Raw genomic sequence first — 21,178 nt, 5'->3', positions numbered from 1 at the left:
GCTGGAATGTTTTGGAAACTTTTCCATTAATTATCCAAGCTATTTTCAGTGATAGAGCTTCAAAAGTAAATATATTGCTGTGATTTTTAGGAAAGCTAAACATTTCTCATTGCACTCTATTCAAACCCAGTCTGCTGTGCAGGGTGCAAGCTCCTTTTATGGGACGTGTGAGAAACTGGGTTAGATGTTTTTCACAGGTTATTTCCCAGATTGTTGTGTTTTCACATGAAATTCCTCTGTAGTGGAAGACAGGAGTTTCATCGGTTTGCCAGATGAGCATTTCAAACTGCTTCTCCTTTGCAGCCAAGAGGACTGTTACAAGCACTAACCTGGTAGCTACCCTGAGCTGTAAAAGCTTTGAATTTCTATGAGGATTAAATTGCAGTTCAAGTCACAGTTGGGGCTGTGATGGGATGCTAGTAAAGGAGAGCAAATTGTCCTCAGATTGTAATAAAAAAAAAATTTATTGTTAATTAATTCTGAGCACCACAAAAGTGCTCTGTGCTTTACCATGAAGGTGAGAAATAAATCTATGTCCTAGAAAAGATGCAGCAAGGAAGTTAAGAAAATGACTTGGGGTAAAAAAAGGAGATAAGAAAAGTAGGTAGGAGGGAGAGCAAAAATTTGTATCAGGCTCATAAAATGAATCAGGTTGACTCTATGTGGATCTTCAAGTTAATAAGTTGTATTAATAGTTATTACTATTTGAATATGTATTCTTTTTCTACACTTTTAAAAGGTTATATGAACTTTGAGCATTTTTCTTGGCTGATGATCACTCCTGCCTAATTCTATCATAACTCCACTCCTCACTAAGGCCCACTTGTCTTGTGGTGATAGACAAGAGGGTTACCTGGTTTAGAGGGGATTAATGGCACCATCTCCCATCCTGAATCCCAGCCAAACACTCTGAAGGCTTTCCTGGATGTTACACACTGTCAAAGCAGATTCATCTTGCCACTGTTAGCCTTTTTAGCAGATTTTTTTTCTCTTCATACTTGAAGAGCACAAGTGCAACAAACTGTCAATTACAGCTTATTGTGAAGTCTTTTCTATGCTTTCATTTTCCTTTAAAAAACATGTTCATGAAAGTATGTTAAGACTACAGTGACCTTAACAGGACTTAAGACAATCTTTAATTGTACAGTTTAAAGCAACTGAAATCCTGGTTCCCAGTTAACTCTGTGGTATTTGTCTTGGGTCTTGTTTACATGCTGGGCTGGAAACAAGGGCCCAGAAGACATTTCTGTCCCGGTCAGCATATATGACACCCTAGACACCTTATCTGCTGTTAAATGGAGAACTAATTTGCATCTACCATCTGTACCTATTCTGATTAGGCATCAGGATAAATTGGCACTCCTAGGGAAGTAATTTATGTGACTGGCTTTTTATGGTGCCTGCAGCAGTAGGGCTGGAGACTACTTGAACGGTGTCTAGCTCTAGACAGGACGTGATCAAGACAAGCTTTTGGACTTTTGGTGCACCTTGTGGCTCCCCAGTGGTGTCTGAGGCCAGGGATGTGGAGGGTGATATATGATAGCAATATGGATTTTCAGAAGCCCACATGCACTCTTATGCCCTCTGACAGTATAAGAGAGCTTTTTCAGACAAGGCGAGTACTTCAGGCGGTACAGAAATTTGGCCAATGTAGATGAGTCATCAAGATAACATTTTTCTTTTTCTTTTCAATAGCTGTGTGGTGGAGGATGATGGCACACACTGTCATCTTGGCATTACAGTATGGGTGAACATCTCTCAGAAGTTTTATGGGGTAATATCTGGATCTGGATGAAAAGCATGGTGAGATGTCATGGTCACACTGTCAGAGGTGCCTCTCATCCATTACAGGGCAAGAACTTCAACTCTTTCTGTCCATTGAAATAAATATTTTTCCTTGTCCCTCTTTTTCTTGAATTGAAATCAGGGATGAGCTGTGAGTTGTCTCCTTCAATTGCTTTCACCCACTCCTACCAATCTCTTCCTGACTTGGAAGCAGACCACTGCCCCTGCTTGGGAAAAGATGAGGAGCTTCACCAGGGAGAGTGAGTGTCCAGCCTAGGGGTGGGCCAGAGGAAGGAGTCACTGGGGGGCAGCAAATTCAGAGAAAACCATCCTAAGATGTCTCACCTCCTTTACACCCTGCTTTGCCCATGCAGGAGGAGCTCTCTGAAGAGTGATCTTTTGTGCAAAATCCTTGAAAAGTCCCTGAACTGGGGGTGCTCTTCCCTAGATGCAAGGTGGAGCTCAGCTCCTGGCTGGCTGGCTGTGGGCAAGCAGAGCTGCCTTTCTCTGGGCAAGTCTTCTCATCCCACCTCATCATCATAACATGCTACTCTTGTTTCTCTCTGGAGTATGACCTGCTTCAGCCCTTGAACTCTAATGCTAATTTTCTTCAATTGTTCTTAGCTAAACTCTGGATGAATTTACTCAGACAGTTTCCAGAGCCCAGACAGACCTTATGTTCATGTTTCAGATGGCACTTCCTTGCCTGGAGGCCACAAATATAGCAGACCTGATTTCTCAGATCAGAGTAGTGCTAAGAAAAACCTTTTGGTGTTCTCCAGATGTTTCATAGTTGAAAGCTGAGCCACGTTTTAAGTCAGATGGCTGCATAAACATGCACTGTGTCTCGCCATAGCTATAAAGCAGCCACACTTCATTTTTCTGAAGACAAATCTGGATGGTGCTTGTCTTTCCCCCTGCAATAATGATCATCTCAATTTTATCTGGGCAATTTGAAACACCATGTGTGTTGTCCTAGATGATGTGACCTAATCTGTCAGCCAAATACAAAACTGGCTTCTCAAGAGCGCCCTTTTTTAATATTCATGACGTTAGGAGATCTCTTTTCATTGAAGGTGATGCTGGTTAGGGCCTTGGTGTTTATAAAAAAAATAAGGTTCTCAAACCCCACACAAAATTCTCCTTGTAGTTGATTATATTCCTCCACTTGTTCTGTATCTTTATTATTCACCAAATACTTAGTTTATGCTTATGCTAAAAATCAGATGCCTGTGTTGTCATGAGGTTTCCACTGTACAAAGTTTGTCACAAAATAAGAAAAGATTTAACATCTCTATGATGGAACTGAAAAAGAACAAATGTGGTGATAAGATCCCATAATTCTGCTGTGGGGTTTGAATAATCTTGATTTGTTTCGTTTCTTACATTATGTTTCTCAGGTCATTTCTCTGAGGACATTTATTGAATTAGTTTATGCTTTTGCAATGATCATCACTGAAGTATTTATTATCACTGTTAATGTTCATTGCATGTCTATTTTGCCAGTTGTGTGGTGTAGAGATCTCCATGCCAGACTGCTTCTGGTATTCTTTTCTCTGATGGGCTGGTGCTAATATCTGCGTGCAGCATTGCAGCTTACAGTATAGCTATACCTGAATGGAACAATTTATATTGTCAGAGATCCCTGTAGAATATAAGGTTAGAGGTGTGCTGTGTTTTACAAGAAATGCAGGGTTCTGGAGCAAAGTTTGGTGGTTAGAGATTAAATAATTGCAAGTTCTGGCTGCAGAAAATGGAACCTTCAGTACCAATAGCTCAGACCTGCAAGCTAGTAATCCTACAGTGAGGTATCTGGGCCCTGGAGATGAAACATTGCTGCATTACTTTCAAAGCATGTGGAAGCCTGGTGCTGTGTAAATACATGCTTTTTCTGCTGGAGCTGTGTTGAAGGTCTTGTCTCCTTCAGGTCATCTAGCTCTAGTGCTCCAGCCACCTCCTAAACTCTTCAGCTCAAATAGGTCCCCAAAGCTTAGGCAACATAAATAAAGGACCTCTGCAAATCTGGTTTGTCTGTGCTGAACTGGATCTGCTGACATGGTAAGCTTCTCTGCCACCAGCTCAGAGGGTGGGTAACACAGCTTTTCTGGGCCCTTCACTGTAATTGTGGGCTAGAGCAGACCTTCCCTACCCAGCACTCTGAATGTGTTTCTGCAGAACAGACCCTGCTTTCTACTGCTGATTCCTGCAGGGAGAGGGGAGTAGAAACAACTGCTCCTAGGAGAAAGACGTCTTGACCTTGCTTCTGCCTGGGGCTCTGCTGAGGCTTGCCTACAGACCACTCTGCTTGTGTCTGAGACTTCCCTACACACCACCCCTTGAGAGGCAATGGTGCTTGCATGGCAGCTTATAGGGTGTGCTAGCAGGGTGAGGGGACAACACCCAAGAAAAAGAATGGCTGCAGTGGAAAAGGGAAGCAGCATGCTTGGAAAAGCAGAAGAAGGCAGTCTGTTTAGTTCAAGTCTTGGGGCAGAGGATTTTTTCTCCTGTTTCACACAAAGTCTCCATTGCTTTTTGTGATTTGCTTTTCTGTTGTGACTCCCACCAAAAGGTGAGAAAAGACTAAGAAGGAATCAAGCATAGTCTGGTATGATCTGCACAGTGGCAAAAGAGAAGACATTCTGCTGGCTCTGCTGTCACATGAATATGAACACATCTTAACTTCCTGTGTCCCTCTTCTCTGATTTCTTGGTACAGCTCCTCTGCTTCTCTTCATGTCCCTCTGCAGCCCAGGCAGCTGCTGGATCCAAACCCATACAGGAGAGCAGATGCTCTTTTTTCAGTAAGACTGTCAAAGAGATTGAAAATAGTGGGAGCCCAGCTTCCACAGGATGTGGACTGGGCAGCTTAAACTAATTATGTTTTTGTTGACCCGTTGGAAGGCTTTGGTTTTTAAAGGTTTCAAACTTCCCCTTGCCACTGACTATGACTAGTCAGCCTGGGAAGCTGTGTGGGATTGACAGGTCATTGGGAAAAGTACCTAGGAGGATGTGAGATGCTTTCTAACATTTTCTACATCAGGCATACAGTGTGCTTTGCAGGGAGGTTGATGTGGAACTGTGTTGCAGCCTTGGGAGGTGGTGGTCCTAGAAACAGCATTCTGCCCTGAGTGCCCACAGAATGAGTCTGACGAATGAATTTTGCACTGTGCTCTACTTCAGGAAATAAGCAGTTGCAGGTAAATCTCAAAGGGCAATTTAGTGGGGCAGGTTGTAATTACACTTAGAGGCATCTGGTCAGGAGGAAAGTAGGGCAAAACGTTATTTAGAAGCCCTGATGACATTTTCCATACTGTAATGCGAATACTCTGATCCCCTCATTGGGTGCCTTGGAAGCACCCACATTTTCTATCTAGCCCCATTATCAGGTGCCTTGGAACTACCTTTGTTTTCTAAACATTTGTTTTCCATGTAAGTTTTCTCACTACCTCCTCCTGCTCTTGCAAACTTTAAAGCCATAGCTGCTCAGCAGCTGCACTGTGCCTAAATGTCACTTGGTTTCACAAGCTGCATGCTCTGTTGTTTAAGCTGAGCTTTAGCAGTGCCCTGTGATGTGGAATTGTATCATCTTTGCCTCTCCACTGCCACGCTTGTCCTCCCGCAGGGCTTGAAAGGCCTCGAGGCTGTGCTACGGGCCCAGGTACATGGTGTGAGTGTTGCTTGTGGTAGCGATGGGAGCGGGGGCTTGGGCAGCTCCACTGTCAGCCCAAGAGCCTTGCTCCCGTCAACCACCACAGCTTCAGCGGGAGATGGGCTCATCTCCACGGAGTGGGTGCCCAGATCCCGTGTGCTGCGGGCTGCCACGGTGTATTCGCTGGCGCCTGCCTTACGGGCACGACTCTGGCAGCAGAGACACGAGTCCCAGCGGGCAGCGGTGCAGGAGGGCAGGCTGGTGCGCTGTCCCAGCAGCCATCTCCCGGGGCTGAGCCCGTGTCCCGGCTCCCCGCCGCGGGGCCCTGCCGCTCCGTCCCCGCTCAGCTGCGGCGCCGAGCGCATCCCCGTCGGCAGCCGGCCCCGCTGCCCGCGCCGGCCGGGCCGGGAGGAGGAGGAGCAGGAGGAGGCGCGGAGCCCTCCGCCCCCTGCGGCGGAGCGGCCGAGGCGTTAGGACCCGGCGGCGGCGGCTGGGCGGCGCGGGGCCGGGGCCGGGGCCGGGGCCGGGGCCGGGGCCGGGGCCGGGGCGGTGAGGGGCGGGGGAGCCGCGCCGCCGCTCCTCCTCTCCTCTTCTTCCTCCCGCAGCCGCCCCTGCCCGTCGAGGCAGCGCTCCCAGGCTCCCCCGGGGCGCTCGGCATGAGGAGAATCAGGGCTAATGCCATCGCCATCCTGACTGTCGCCTGGATCTTGGGCACTTTCTACTACTTATGGCAGGACAACAAGCCCCGCTCGGCGGCTGCCGGCAGGTCCGCCGGAGGCGGTAGCGGCGGCGCCCGGAGCGGGCAGAGGGCGGCCGGCAGGCTGGAGCTGCGCCGGGAGGAGAGGACCATCCCCCTCATCGTGAGTGAGCGGCGGCCGCCAGCATCCCGTCCTGCCGCGGCGGGGAGGATGCTCGGGGAGGGAGCCGCCGCGGCGGGCGCGGGTACGCCGGCGGAGGGCTGCGCTTTGCCTTCGGGTTGCTTTCTGTTTATTTTAGCATTCGTGCTTGTCACCATGGCAGCCGCTACAATCGGGGAGCAGGGTGGGCACTCTCGAGGGAATAGAGTAGTGCCGTAGGTAAAGTGTTGCCGAGTTATCGCCACCACTCTCAGCCCGGGCTCTGCCCTTGGCCAGGGAAAAAGGCGGGTGAAACAGCTGGAAGGTTTTTAGTTCGCGTTCAGAAGGTGTTCACATGCAGATATGTGTATGCACGCACGCATGTATGTGATCACAGTGCTTTCGCGTCAGGGCCAGCTCTCACAAGCCATTCCTCCGGCCAGCCGGGCTCCGAGCATCGGGCCGGGGCGATGCGAGTGACTGTACAGCTGGTACCAGCCTCTGCCTCGGCTCCCTCCGCTTGGCTGTCAGATGGAGGACCTGGGCTGCTCGTGACTTCTGTCTCTTTTAAACCACAGGCAGCAGCCCGAGTCGGGCTCAGGCTAGAGTTTGGGCAAGGAGATGGCAGGAGCCCCCAGGGCTCCGTTCCTAACCCGAGGAGTGGTAGCAGTGCCCTGATGTGCTGCTTCAGTTTTGTTGAAAGCCCCACACTCTGCCCTCCTTGGGTATCTGTGGGCTCAGTAGGGGGATAAAATTGAGCTCCTGACTTGAGGATGATGAGGACCTTCCTGTCTGTCTGTGGGGGTGATTTGTCCTCCCTTCAGCCTGTTTAATAGCATCAATAAAGCTCTCCCAACTCTCGGCAATTGCTTAATAAAAAATAAATCAGCCCCTGGAGCAAGAAGTGGCCCAGCAGTACCATTCCCATGAGTGATCCAGCTGAAGCTGTTCGGGAACTGCACTGTGTGTCACTCTTTGGCTGCGAATCCATTTGTCAGCTGTTACGCACACATGGACGTGAACAAAAGCAGCAGCCCGGTCAGAGTCGAGCAGGGGCCAGGCGCCAGGGCTGCCCGCCTCCCTCCTTGGCTGGCACTGGGATTTTTTGGCCTGTGTCTTGCTTTTTTTCACTTGTAAAGCGGGGATGGGAAATGTGTGTATAGGTGTTTGGGAAGCCCTGTGAATGTTTGGAAAATGCAGTCAGAGCAGTCCCAGCCCTCAGGCAGCAGGGTGGAAACTCTTCGGCTGAACCCTTTGGCCATTGCTTGCAGCTGCTGAAACTCAAAAGTCAAGGCTGAGGGTCTTGGACAGAGCACATCTGTTATTTGGTGGTTACTAGGGCTGGGGGCTGCCGGCAGTTCAGGCTGCTCTGCTTTGGGCCCTCTGTGGAGCAGGACTGTGGAAATGAGTACGGTGAGGAGCTCTGTGCGAGTGCTGCTATTGCTGTAGCCCTTTGGGTGCACCGGGAAATGCTCTTAGGCTGGCAAAGGCTGAGTTGAACAGAGGATTTGGAGCACTCCTGCTTTTTTGATTCCACCTTAGTGGCGGAAGAAGCTGCCTCTGAGCTTCTGATTTCTTGTGTGAGCTTGAACATGCTGGTGTAGCAGTTTTATTTCTCTGTTCCCCCGCTTATCCCTTCTGGTTTTTTATAGCATTTACTTTACTCCCTCTCAGAGGGCTTGTGAGGTTACATGAATCCATATCATCTGCCAAGCACCTTAAAATCCTCACAAGGAGGATGCTGTGGTAGTGCCACACGTGATTATATTCCTGCTGTTTGTGGGGGGCAGTATGTGCTCATGGCTACCACAGAGCCTCTCCTTACAAGATACATTGCCACGCAACAGCCACTCCAGATCTGGTCCTGCTCTCAAAACTGTGTAAATCATTCCAGCACTGCCCCATGCCTGAAATCCCTTAGCAGGGAAAAATAATCATCCTTTGCATCTCAAGTCCCTCTGTAACTCGGGTCCCAGGATCTGCCAGCCCTCCCAGTAGGGCTCTCAGTAGCAGCTGAGATGAAGGAGGACCTTCTCCTTATGCACCTGGTAGTGGGGCATGGTGGAAATTTCACATCCTGACCTGCCATGATGTATTTGGATAGAGAAGGAAACAGGAAGGATTTGTGGTGTTTGGGCTTTCCCTCATGAATGCAGGCTTCCTAAGGGTTTGGTGGGTTGCCGTGAGAGCAAGGTGGTAAAATGCAGTGTGTGTACTCGTGTAACTGTGCAGTGCTATGGCTGTGGAGAGTGTGTGTGATGTGCACAGCGAGCTGTCCCAGCCTTGGCCTCTTCCTGCGCTGCTGGGGCAGAAGCAGGGAAGAGATTGTGTGTGGACACGGGGTAGGAAGGTTGGTGGAGGTGTGGGGACAGTGCTGTCCTTCAGGGTGTGGCATCTAGCAGGGTCTGAGCAGCAGGTCTCATGGTCTGAGCTGCATATGTGAGCCTGAGGGCTGGTCATGCCAGGGTAGTAGCTGTGCCAATGGTCCACAGCATGTGGCCGGCTTTGTTCCCCAGCACAGCCCACTACCTTCTCCCAGCCAGCACAGGAGATGTGCCAGTTCTATTGCCCACTGGAGAAATAACAAATCTAGAGAAGCAGCTGTCCTTTGGCAGCACAGAGCCCTCAATCCTGAGTTCATTCCCCTTGAAGTCAGATTATTTGACTTAATATACAATGGCGGTCATGTATAAGGGGAGGAGTGCTTGTGCTCTGCGTGCTTCTCTATCCCTTGTCTTTCTGCAGAGCCACTGAGACAAGCTGCCCATTTTGATCCAGCTTCTGGTTTCCTCTGCTCTGCATGAGTGACTATGTTGAACTTCAGGTTTGGGCTCATCTGCAAATAAGGGTGACTCATGTGATTTATGGGTATCTGGAAAAATATTTTTTCAATTTTCTAATATTGGCTGCTTTTCTGTCTGGGAAAAAGAAAAAAATCTTTATTTTGGATGAGTGAATCCAAGAGTTCTGCTTTTGCATCTATGTGATGACATTTCAAATCCTGGGCAAGTGAAAGTTTATTGTTTGGGTTAAAAAACTGAAATGCTTTCTGGAGTTGTGTTTTTTTCTTCTTTATTCTCTCTTAATGTGCAGAATAAAAATCATCTCAGGTAAACACTTTGTCAAATGCAAGTCTCAGCTTGAAACTGTTTTTTATTTGTTGACCTCATATTTATTTCTACAACTTTCAACTTAAAATCTGGATGTCTGATTCCTGGAGTCAGCAGGGAAATTTTTGAATATTTAAGCTGGGGCATGGAGCTGTCAGAGATCAGTGTCCCAGAAACAGCTTGTGCATTAATAGCAATCCTACAGATATCTGCATTATAGATAGAAATCTTGACATGGCCTCTCTGCAATAGGCTCTTCACAGACAGGCTCTACAGATGCTTGAAATGAAAATTCATATATTGGCAAATGGCAGGGATCAGTTGGTGACATGACGAGCCCCTGCATGCTTCTCCTTCCACTTACCACAGAGGGTATAAACACAAGTGAGTACCACAGTCCTAGAAATGCATTTTTTCTCTGGAACACAGCATAGTTTCATATAGATTAGAAGGAGCCCTAAGACCTCTGACAGTTACCTCGTGTGTTTTTGGAAGATGAGATTCCTCCCTGGACTCTTTTCTATCTCTTCTAGGCAAAAGGTTGTTTCCTGTTTCCAGGAAATTTCCAAAGGCCAGAAGCTGTGCTATGTGTCTTTAGAAGGGCTTTGGCATCATTCCTGCACTATGTGCAGGTGGTTAATTGTTCACAATGTGCTGCATATCTGTTTTAGTATGGCACTGATGAGCAGAGCCCAGGGCTCTGTTCTTCCCTGTCTGAAGACTGCAGCATGGGAGGCTCACCCAGCTCACTTGTGTCCCAGTGAAGAGAGCGAGGCCATTGCTGCAGCGTGGGCAAAGCTTGTTAGTGAGAGAGATAGTTGGTAGGCAGCTTTGAAAGAGATTTTTCTGTTGGCTGACTGTGAGCTTAGGGTGGGAGTATTTTCTCCTATTCCCTAGTCAAAAGCAGGATGTGAGGTGGCCCACAGGATTCTCCAGCTTGCTGACTTCTCTGGAGTGGCAGGGAAGCAGCAACATGCTTGGGAGTAGGAGATAAAAGCATAACTTTTTAAATGCTCTGAATTGTGTTAGGCTGATGCCCTGTTGCTCTTTGGAGCAGGTATGATGCCTCTTATCTTTGTCAACTGCTCTTTGGATTTTGGTATGTTGTCTCTTGTCTTCATCCTGCCAACTTTTGTGACTGTAGTTGCTCTGTGAGCCCATTGGAGCCAGTTTGGACGTGGAGAGGCCCTGCATTGTAATGCTGGCTCAGGTTGCCTGAGCTCAGCCCTCCTGTCTGCTCCCTGCCTCTGTGCTCAGCCATGTAAAATGTGCACTGGGGAGATGAGATCAAGCCATCCTTTTTCCTTGTAGCTAAGGGTTTCTAAATGCTCTGCAAACATCACTAAACTGGGTGTCACCTGCCTGTGGTGAGACAGCAAGCAGGAGACTCCACTGGGATGCTTGGCTCAGAACAGGTGGTGCGTGTAGGCAAAGAACAAGTTGGCGAGGAAAGATGTCAATTGTTTAATTCCCATGTCTTGTTTAGCCAGAAAATAGGCAGTGGTTGGGCTTTACCCACGTCTCTGAATTGCCAAACTGGCACAATTAGCCATGCTTGTATTTGCCACCAAGTAAGACCACCTTGATACATGCTGTTCAGACCCTGGAACACCTAGTGCCTTTGGCTCCTGGGTATCTGAACCCCACAAAGCAGGTGCTGGCTGATGTTCACCATGTGTTCATGAATGATTTTATTCTCATCCCTTCATCACATTTCCTCTGTGTGCAGCTTTCATAGGATGCTGTTTTCCTCACAGCTGGGATAAGATGTAACTTTCATGGTTTGCTAAATGATTCCATTTTTCCAGGACCTGTGTCCCGTGAGGCTCCTGCATGTGTGCCTCCCTGGAGGCAGGTCTTGTACCCTCAGGCATGTAACTTGAGAAACTGAGGTGGATCCTAAATAAATTTAAAAACCCAACAAACACAGCAAGAGGGGGATCAGCACTGTTTCCTTGCATTGGCATATTGTCAGGCTTATTTTCATGACCTGCTGTGCTATGGAGAGAAAAGGCCTAATTTTTAATAAGGTGCCACAGTTCATTTTAGCAGCTTCCTTACCATTTTTCTCATAGCAGGTTGGTCCCCCTTGAGTCTTCTGCCTTTTGGGGCAAGGATCACACATATGGCTCTGTACATTTCTTTCTGTTGTTATGCTGGGTGTCTGTGTTTGAGTTTGCACACATGTGGACAGAGCACAGAGCTCTGTGGTCTCCCCAGGGCTGTGATGCTGTCTGTAAGCCAGACCACCATGGATGCAGCAGCAGCACACCTTGAGGCCAGGAAGGTACGGTGAGCAAACCAGTGAAGTTGCCATGTTCAACAGCTCACAAAATGTTCTTGTTTTCTTAAAACATCTTCCTTTCAAATTAAAGGAAAAGTGGAGGGAACTTCATCTCTCTGTCCTACCATCCTGCAAAGCAGCTCTGCTCCCTGTGGCTCTGCAGATATTTGGGGTGTTGGAAATGAGATGGAAAAGAAGCTGCAAGTTGCTGGGTTTATTTGTTTTGTTCAGCCTGGCCCATTCCACTGCTAAAATCCAGCACCTGCTGGGCTCTTCCCAGCACCTGTATGGCCTCTGCTCTTCCCAGTTTGTATTAGGGTGAGGGACACAGCCCTTAATGCTCGGGGTTTTGTGACAGCCATTCAATGCTGTAGCCAGACCCTTGCAGCACTGATATTTTTTTTTTTTTTAAATCTCTGTGGCATCTCTCTTATGGCACATGGGGCCTATGCCAGCTCCCTGGGAAAGGGTGACTTGGTAATTTTTTCTCTAAGGGTATTACTGCAGGAGGAAGATTCAGTGACAGCTTGACAGTGTAATATTTTATTTACAATGTTTATGTTTTAAAAATGTGGGAAGGCCTGCTGTTTGCCTACATGGCAGAAAATTATTTTATATTTAATTTGTCCCAATGGCCCTTATGATGCATTAAAAATAAAATAAAAATGAAAGAAATTGTTCACAATAGTAATGTAATAAAATCCAGTTGGCAGCACTGGCCTTAATTATTAATCAAAATGTTGCTGTAGCTGCAATGAGGTAGCTGGGGCTTGGGGAACGTGGTGGTCTGGGCAGCCTGGGAGTGTGTAGAAGTGAGGGGAGGCCAGTGCAGTGCTCCTGAACATGATTTATTTTACTAGAGCCTTTTCATTAAATCAGTGGGTGAAGCAGTTGCAAGTTTTAGCAAGCTGAAGCATTCTTTAGTATGCAGCTGCTTCCTCAGTATGATCTTTGCATATACAAAACTGTCTTAAGATTTTAAAACTAAAAATTTAGCAGTGTTGCTGGAAACAGAAACTTTGCCAGGTATCTCAGGTTGCTGTTTGCCATGGTGGAACTTGGTCCAGACACTTCATCCCAAGGCAGGCAGGTTGAGAGTCACTTAGAAGGCAAGGGGAGAAGATGTTTTGTTTCAGTGGCACTGAACTGGGACCGCCCATTTTGGAGCCCTGAATACTGACTTAAAATATTCCTGTTAGAATAGCACGCAGAGCACAAAGGCAATGAAACAAACAGAGGCAAATGTGCTGGGGATGAAGGACAAGGGACAGCAGGGGACCCTGGCTCGTGTGTGTTGTCTCACTTCTGCAGGGGAAGCCCCAGGGCAGAGCCCAGCAAAGTGGGACCTCTTGCTCTTCCTTGGCTCCCCATAGAATGCTAGCTGGTTGTTCCTATTCCATGTCACCTCAGTGCGAGTCCCAGGACCTTGCTTTCTTTTTCTTGTTTTGGTTGTGTGTGCTGCTCTCATGTGCCACTCCAGCCCTATCTGCCAGCTCCTGCAGTAGGCTTGTGGGCTCTTTGGGGTTGTCCTGCCAGCTGGCACTGCTGGCACTGTGTCTGGTGCTGAGTGCAGAGGCCATGATCCACAACACATCCCATACTATTGCATTAAGGTAAAGATTGAACCACAGTGGAGACCCGTGGAGTGGGAGTTGAGCTGCCTTATTGACTGTGTGAACTCATCTTCCTTACAGGCTCTTCATATGCCTCTGTTTCCCCAAAGTCTAAAATGAAAATTTTATCTAGTTCACGGGGCTTTTGGGCAGCTTAGCTTGCAAGTTTTGTAAAGGACTGGAGATGAGAGAGGTAACCTCAGCAAAACGTGGCTGAGTTCTCCTTTTGTATACCCTCTGAACAAGGAGCAGGATTAGCAGAAACGTAGCAGGTCATGGCCAATCTGCTGCAAAAGGAAGGTGTTGAAGGCACAGCATGGGCTGCTTCATGAACTGAACAATAGGATTTGTTAGTAAAGGCTGTGTATTACCCACTGCTGTCTTTTGCTGTGTCTTTACAAGCACATATTCTTGCAACTAATAAAAGTGATAAGGACTGCAGGTGGACTGTCCGCTTCAGATTTCCATGTCCCAGTTGTGTTTGGGGCTGTGGAGACAAGTAAAAAAATAATATAGTGGTCTCTTGGGCCCTATCTCTGCAGAGAAATTACCCATGTTGTGATGTGCTTTGAGCACATATGGGTGATTTCTCAGTGTTGGTAGAGACCAAGTTTTTGATAAGCAGCTGCCCTTGCCCTTTGGCTTTACTTTCTTTCTCCTCCTTCAGAGGCATTGTCCCTGCAGAGTCCTGCCTCAGCTCCGTCTGCATTGCCACTGCAGGTCTCACAGCATTGTCGGTGTCTCTGTGCATCCCCAGGATGTGAATGAAGCTGTCACGGGTGGCTGTCCCAGAGCTGGGAAGCTGTTTTGGCTGGTGAGATGATGCTTGGTTGGTCATTCTGCCATGGTGGAGCTGGAGGATTTGCAGGTCAGGCTTCAAGGCTGCCATGGTTGGACTGGGGCAGTGCTCTAACGTCTGACTGTTACAGCGTGGTCACTGATGACACTCAGCTAAAGAAAATTTTCTGCTTTAACATCTTGTTTTCAATTCTCCCAATTCACAAATTTTTCATCTTGCAAGCTGTAATATGATCTTTTTGAGGAGGCTTTGTTTAACAGTAGCAGAGAGAGAAAGCACCTGTGCTGAAATCTGTATCAGACATTTTGTGGGCCTGTGAGGAAAAAAAAAAGACTCTTTTTCTTGCCTTTTATTGTTTTGGATAACTCCCCTAAAACAGCTAGGGCTTGGCTAGAAAAGTGCTTCTAACCAATGAAAGTATTTTCAGAGGTTTTCTGAAAAAGAATCTTTCTGCTGGACAAAATTGGAAAAATTATGCTTGCTTGCATGCTGAGTGCCCTGAACAAAGTATTTGGTGCCAGAGAGTGTCATGCCCATTCTGTAATTTTGTGCCTTTTGGTACCAAGTATGCAGTAAAAAGTGTGATGAATAAGGAAGAGTGTATAAGAGCTGCAAAAGGCAGTGCAGCTCCTTGGGTAACTGGTCAGTTAGTCTCTGAGTACAGGAATCTGGATACAGTGGCAGTGCAAATGGGAGCCATCACATCCACACAATGAAATTGAAATAATTGTGTGCTTCCTATGTAGTTTCCTGTAGTCTTTTGAAATTGTAAAAAATAACGGTAAAGCATTGCAGTTAAAAACTGTGAATGGTGCAAATGCTCACAGCTATGTCCTGGTGTGTGTGATCATGCTGTATTTCCCAGGTGCTGTAATATGCATGTCATTTTTGGTGGATTTGCTTTTCTTTGTATCTTTCAGTGAGATTTATTCAGATCTGGTTGTGTAGTAGGCATTATCAGCCATCAGGCTGCTGATGGAGTAGGCTGCATTTGTCTCCCAACCTTCTGAAATGTCTCTATTTGGCTGAACTACTTGTTTCATGCCTAAATATAGGGAACAACCTCTCACAGTGACCTCTGAGGGGTTGGCAGGAGCATTAACAAACAGGTAGGGTCATAACCCTCTTTCTGGCCTAGGGATGCTCAGTTGCCACATCTCTGTTGGTGCTTCACATGCAGAGCTGGCTACTCTGTCAGGGGCAGGCTGGGGTGAGCACAGGGGTTTTTCTCTCATTGCTCAGGTGCAGGGTGGTGTTTATACTCAGCTTGGGCTGGCAGCAGAAGGATGGATGCTCTGCAATGAGGTAACCCTTCCAAAAATTCTTGTGGAACAAATCTGAACTTGGTGTCTGTTTGCATCCTCCTGTGTTTGGTTGTGCCGTGCCTTGGAATGGCGAGCCATGAGGAAGTGGTTAACAGTGAAAGCAAACACTCTGCTTACAGCACAGGATACAGATGCAGGCAGACCAGCAGATTTCCCATTCCCTGAGTCACATCAGGTAATAAGGAAAATCTGCTGATCTCTTTTCTTCCTTACAGCATTATTAAAAATTATGCATTGTAAATTATTTACTCATTAATTTTCTTGGGCCCAAAGCCTCACTTTCAGGAAAGACATGTTGGAGTTGAAAGGAAACATGGTGGGGTGATACAAATCATTGTGTATGGCAAAGCTAATGTGAAACAGCTACATTATGGCTGCATTCTTCTCTCTGCTGCTGTTCAGATATGAATTGTGCATCACTGCCCTGTGTATTTGGTACCTTTGCTACCCCTTGTATCTGTGACTCAAAAGGGCAACCTGGGTGTTTCTGCCACCCCCATGGGTTTGGATGCATCAGTCGTGGCATGGCAATGTCATGGCAGTAGTGTTCTCTTGCCCACCACCAGCATCCTTGGGGCACTGGGTGTCCACTTGCACTGAGGAATTGGAGGGGACAGTGTTCTGGGAGGACCTTGTGAGAGACATTTGATGTGTGCAAAGCTGAGCCTTTTAAATCTTGATGCCCTAGTTAAGAGGGATTTAGTCCTTCCAACCTGTCACAGTCCATCTCATTTTTTCCCCTTTCCTTGTAGTTAGAGGATTAAAATTGTCGCATTGAGCTTAAAGGGGATTGGAATGCTCTGTATTCTTCTGCTTTTGCCCAATAGCTCCTGAGAGACATCATAAAGAATGGCCAAGAATGGATAAATAGGTATTAACACCACTGCAAGTGCTGAAGAAATGGTGAGAAAACGCTCCCTCCCCTTTTGTGCCTGCATTATTGCAGGGTCTGCGCAGGATGCTCATCACCTCCTGAGCTGTGGCAGCTGCCCCACACACAAGATCAGTCTGTGCCTACAGAATGCCTGGAGGCAGGAGCAGCGACTTCACACTCAGCTGGGCAGGACCAGCAGCTGCAGGATGGGAGAGTGGTGATGGGAACTGGGTGTATGAAGGGATTCCCTTCTTATTCTTCTGTGCATCCTGTACCATTGGAGCCGTGTAAGACCCCCCAATTCACTAGTGTACAAGAGGAACTTGCTCCTGACAGTGGGCTGCATGTTCAGAAATCCCAGTACACAGTTCTGCGCTGTTCCTTTGTCTTGGCTTCAGAAGAATCCAAGATCTAAACTTTAAATTAAGTATCTTGACTTGTTTCTCGGGGGGCACAGGAAGAAGGGGTGTGGCTGGGTGGTGCTGTTCACCATGGAAGAATACTTAAAAGTGTTACAAAGTAGAAATGCAGGGTGAACATTTGGATTCCATAGTTGGTGTATCAGTGAATCTAAGAATTAAGGAAATAATGCTGCACATGGTATTTATTAAATGTCCAGGAAATTTCTGAACTAAGTTTTGTGACAGATTCATAAGGACTAGGTAAATTTTGAGTATCCACAGTACATCACCAATTTTCTTGTCCAGCTTTCTGTTAGAGCTTTTATAATTCCGCTAAAAATACACCTCTCTCTGCTGCATTTAATTTGTTGGTCCTGTGTAGAGATTGAAGTGTGGTCTTCACCATTCTCTGTGGCAAGGACAGCTATGAAGTATGTTCCCAGAAGGTTATTTTGAATCATTAGAGGCAAATTGTATCTCTGTGGTCTTGAGTAAGTGTGTTGAATTTGAATGGAAAAGATTCCCATTTTTGTCAGAATTTGCTTTAAATTTTCTGTTCAATATTTTTCTTCCTAAGGTAAATTCTCATATCACTGTCCCATATCTGAAAGGGATAAAGATGTATTTTGATCAGTGCCTGTCAGATGGGAGCCATTTGAGTTAGATACTGCTTATCCTGGGGTGGGCTCAGCATCTGTGCAATGCAGAGATCAGATTTGCACTGGGTTGCCATGGGGGTGACTCCAGCCATTACCTGGAACTGCTTGGCAGGAGCTGGTAGAGGGCTGGCAGTGTGCTGAGGATTCAGGTGCAAAAGGATAGACATGGAGAGAAGCTGTTCATGAAAACTCCTTTTCCCTGCCCTAGATGTAACCAGGGAACTACACAGCTCACAGCTGCATGTGTGTCTCTGTAGCAGGTTCTTCCTGTATGTGAGGGGCAGGTTTGGGGCCCTTCTGTGAAGAGAGAGATTGGGAGACTAGTTGAACAATTAAACCATTAGGGGCTGCCACAACCCTGCTTGGAGTTACCAGTTGCCTTGCCATCTTTTTTCAAGCAATTTGCATATGAGAGTTCTGTGAGATCTCCCATTTGTCTTGCTGCTATCTCAGACCTCACACAAGGCCTGTACTGCTGGGTGCTTCCTGTGCTTCCTGCAGACCTCTTTGGCTGTCCAGACTGTGGGCTCTTTTGTGCAAATGTGAACAGAAAAGACAGCTTCTCTCCTAGAGTTTATAACCTCTGTACATGAGTGAGATAAAGAGTTGGGGATAGGAGGCATTCTTTCTCCCATTCCCCCGATGGAGAGCTGAGATTAAGTCTTGAGCTCTGCTGAAAGGAAACAAAGCATTATTCAGAACTGTTAACCTCTGGTTATTAACTCTGATGAAAATATGAGTAAAGCCAAGACAGCTTGGATATTATTTGTGTACCAACACATATGTGGGGGGGATGGATTGTGAGAGAATAGAGATAGTGCTGAAGGCAATCCTGCCCCTGAGGTGTTGCAGCTGTACTAATTACCAAGGAGTAGGAGCAGCCCTGCCATTAATAGGGCACAGCTGTGTCCAATAAGGATGGTCCAATAAGGATGGGTGTTATAAAAGGTGGATTAGCTGGTTGAGAGAGAGTTGGAGTTAGTTGGCTGTGCTGGTGTGAGGTGTAAGGGTTGGGTGTTTGTGTTAGGGACAGTGAGGGCTAGGTGGCTGTGACAGGGACAGGAAGGAGTCAGCCGGCTGTGTGGAAGAAAGAGAACAGGAATCAGTGCTGCGAGGAGCTGCCCGTGAGAACTCACAGAGAGAAGGTCTGAAAGTCTTACAGTAGGATGGTAAACTGATGGTCAGTCAATTGGTGCCAAGTGCTGACACATATATTCAATGAATTTGCTACTGGATTCTGCTTTCTACCCCAGAGACAATTAAAACTCTGTCCTGTGGTAGCTCCTTGATTGTACGTGCCTGTCTTTCATTACATTTTGCATTGATAATGTGTTTGGACCACCTCCCAGCTCTTTGTAATTTCTGTGACCGGTGACGGGTTGGACACCTAAAACCACTTTGGCACATGTTGTATGTAACCTGAGTGGGCTGGGATACCTTGGGGGAAACAAATTTGGCTTGAGGCTGCCGAGAACGTCTTGAGAAATCCCCTCTTCCAGATTACCTCAGTTAACTCAAATGCCAACTTGGGTTTTGATGTGCATTTCATGCTGCATGTTCATTTTGGGGGAAGAAGTAGTATTTGAGAATAAGCTGCTAGGACATGAGCAAGGTTAGAAAAAAGTTCTAAGTGTTGTGAAAGTGTTAATCATTAAACCTGTTACCATGTAACAACATTATTTCTCATAATGATTAACTTCCTCACCAGGCTGTACTGGTGTGATTCTCAGGGTGTTTGCTGAGCTCTGGAAACTGGACTTTAGCTTCTCCCACAGCAGCCTAGCTGCTGAATGGTATTGAAACACTCTTTAACTGGCTAGAATGATAGACAGCAGGGCTGCTTGGGGCTGATGGTGTGTCTTCATTCTCAATTCTGCTTTTGAAGACTTACATTCTTAACTTAATCCGGGCAAAGTGAGGTTCCCCATGTTACATTGTTTTCAATGCCGAATGACATTTTTAACCATGTGCTGAAACCAATATTCTGTGTAATTTGCTCTTCTGAGTAGAAAATACACTGTAATGCTTTTAATCATTCCCTCTTCATTAAGGAAGGATTTCATCAGGGGATATGTTCCTGGCATTTGCAGCTTGCACTCATTTGTTTTCTTGCTACCCTGTTTTTTTGTGCAGACAGATAAAAACAGTGCTGAATGCCGAAATGCTCATGTGCCTGGTTGGTGGCATGTGGCACAGGTTGTCACAGGCACTACCATCTGACTGGGCATGTGGCCTTTTCCCTGCAAGTTATTAATAGTCAAATGCAAGTACAGTGACATTGTCTACTTTTGTAGGAACAGAATTTTACAAGGATGAGTTTAGCTGGTTGTTCATTTTCCTTTGGATAGGCGTCTGAATGTCAGGCATCTGCTGCTGCCGCTGCAGGCCCAGCTTTGTGCTGAGAAAGGGTACTTGGCTAGTTCAGGCTCCAGCAGTCTGGACAACATCAGCTGGGACATGAAAAGTTACAAATGGATGGCCAGGCCTTTACCACTGTTGTTTGGGCAGGTGATATTGGGTCATGTTGCCAATAATTCTGTAACACAGGCAGGGAAAACTTGGCAGTCTAAGATTGGGGCTTCAGTGTACAGCCTGTGCCTGGGCTGGATGAACCACTCTGTGCAGCGTGCTGGAGCACACCTCTCCTGATCAGAGGGGTAAGGAGTAATGTTTTCTAGGTCAGCAGCAATATGCCACCTCAAGAAAGCTCCTAACAAGCACCTCAGCATCCTTCAGTAACTCTTGTCTTGTTTGACACAGACTTGCTTCTTGAGTATCTCCACATTGTGCTGTTGGGGTAGTGGGACAGAATTGGATCTGCAGAATTGGTTTTTCAGAATGGCTCTTTACTGTAAGCAGAAATGGGCTCTTTGGACTTACTTGAGGGGAAAAGATGGCCAAAATACACCAAAAGCCTGATGATGTAAAAGAAATACCTTTGCTCCTGAAAAGGGTAAGTAAAAAATCCCCACCTGTTTAGAAATGCCATTCAGGCTCCCTATAGCTGTGCTTCTAGAACAACTATGTACAATTCTCCTGCCAGTTCAGTACCTTCAGCGTTACCAAAGAGTGTATGAAAAACAATTGCATGGTAATGCCTTCGATGTTAGAGGGCAGCTCAGCTGTTTCTCAGGACAGACACTAAGTCTGGCAAGGAGGAAGGTATTTATACTGTGCTTTAGTTAAGTGTTGGCCTGAAAGAACTTGTCAGAAATTAACTTGGTACATTTCTGACAGTGTGATGGTGTGATGGCAATATTCTCCTTGATTTACTGAATTAGCTTATCTGAATTGGAAGAGTTTGCTTGGTACTTCCTTGGGATGAGAAAGATGTCTGAAGAAGCTGGAGTTCAGGACGTTTTTGTCTTTATTGTGTTCTCTTAGTATAGAGAAAGTGTGTAAGTATTAAAATATATTTAAAACAATTTTAATGCATTTTAAATATTTGAATGTTCACTGGAATGTGGACTCTTAATAGCGCCTTAAAATAACTGCAGTCTCTTTGCAGATGCTAGATGCTGAGTGCCTCCTACAGAAATGGTGCCATGGCTCCTGGAGCTTCTGGCTTGCTTTGGGAGCTACAGAAAGCATCTGATAGCTCTTCCGTTCTCCTGTCCCATTAAATAGGTTGCCAATATAAAATGCATTAAGTACAATGCTGTAGTTTTAGTCTATATTGAGCCAGATTGGAACCAGTGTCAGGAGCTAGCAGGAAAGATTATCTAAGGATGCTGGGGTTATAGAGTTACAATGTGACTGGCCTGGAGCTGATTGCTCTTTAAAGATAGGTGGTTTGGGAGGAGAGGATTGCTGTAGAGGCCTATCTGCTCCTTCAGAGGTAATT

The 21,178-nt window shown here is 46.6% G+C and overlaps 2 protein-coding genes across 5 annotated transcripts in view; both read left to right on the top strand.

Moving 5' to 3' along the window:
• Nucleotides 1-5,474, top strand: part of EXD2 (exonuclease 3'-5' domain containing 2) — a 35,644-nt gene extending 30,170 nt beyond the window's left edge. The window contains exon 10 of the mRNA XM_085580329.1: nt 1,696-5,474. Coding sequence (XP_085436455.1) covers nt 1,696-1,795 — 100 coding nt within the window. The 3' untranslated portion in view covers nt 1,796-5,474. The remainder of the gene's footprint in view (nt 1-1,695) is intronic.
• A 482-nt stretch (nt 5,475-5,956) lies between these two features.
• The window catches only part of GALNT16 (polypeptide N-acetylgalactosaminyltransferase 16), a 74,608-nt gene continuing 59,386 nt past the window's right edge, over nt 5,957-21,178 (top strand). Inside the window, exon 1 of one of the 4 annotated variants that reach the window (XM_021547077.4) lies at nt 5,957-6,293. In XM_021547077.4, the coding sequence (XP_021402752.1) occupies nt 6,090-6,293 (204 nt within the window). In that variant the 5' untranslated portion in view covers nt 5,957-6,089. Of the gene's footprint in view, nt 6,376-6,426; nt 18,480-18,514; nt 18,626-21,178 lie in introns of those variants that run through there. The other 3 variants (XM_021547078.4, XM_085580330.1, XM_085580331.1) reach the window with 3 other exon arrangements.

Source organism: Lonchura striata, chromosome 5 (genome assembly GCF_050655825.1).
Source record: "Lonchura striata isolate lonStrDom1 chromosome 5, ASM5065582v1, whole genome shotgun sequence".
NCBI classification, from domain to species: domain Eukaryota; kingdom Metazoa; phylum Chordata; class Aves; order Passeriformes; family Estrildidae; genus Lonchura; species Lonchura striata.
Note: the sequence above shows the minus strand (reverse complement) of the source record. Positions and strands in the feature narration are given on the sequence as shown.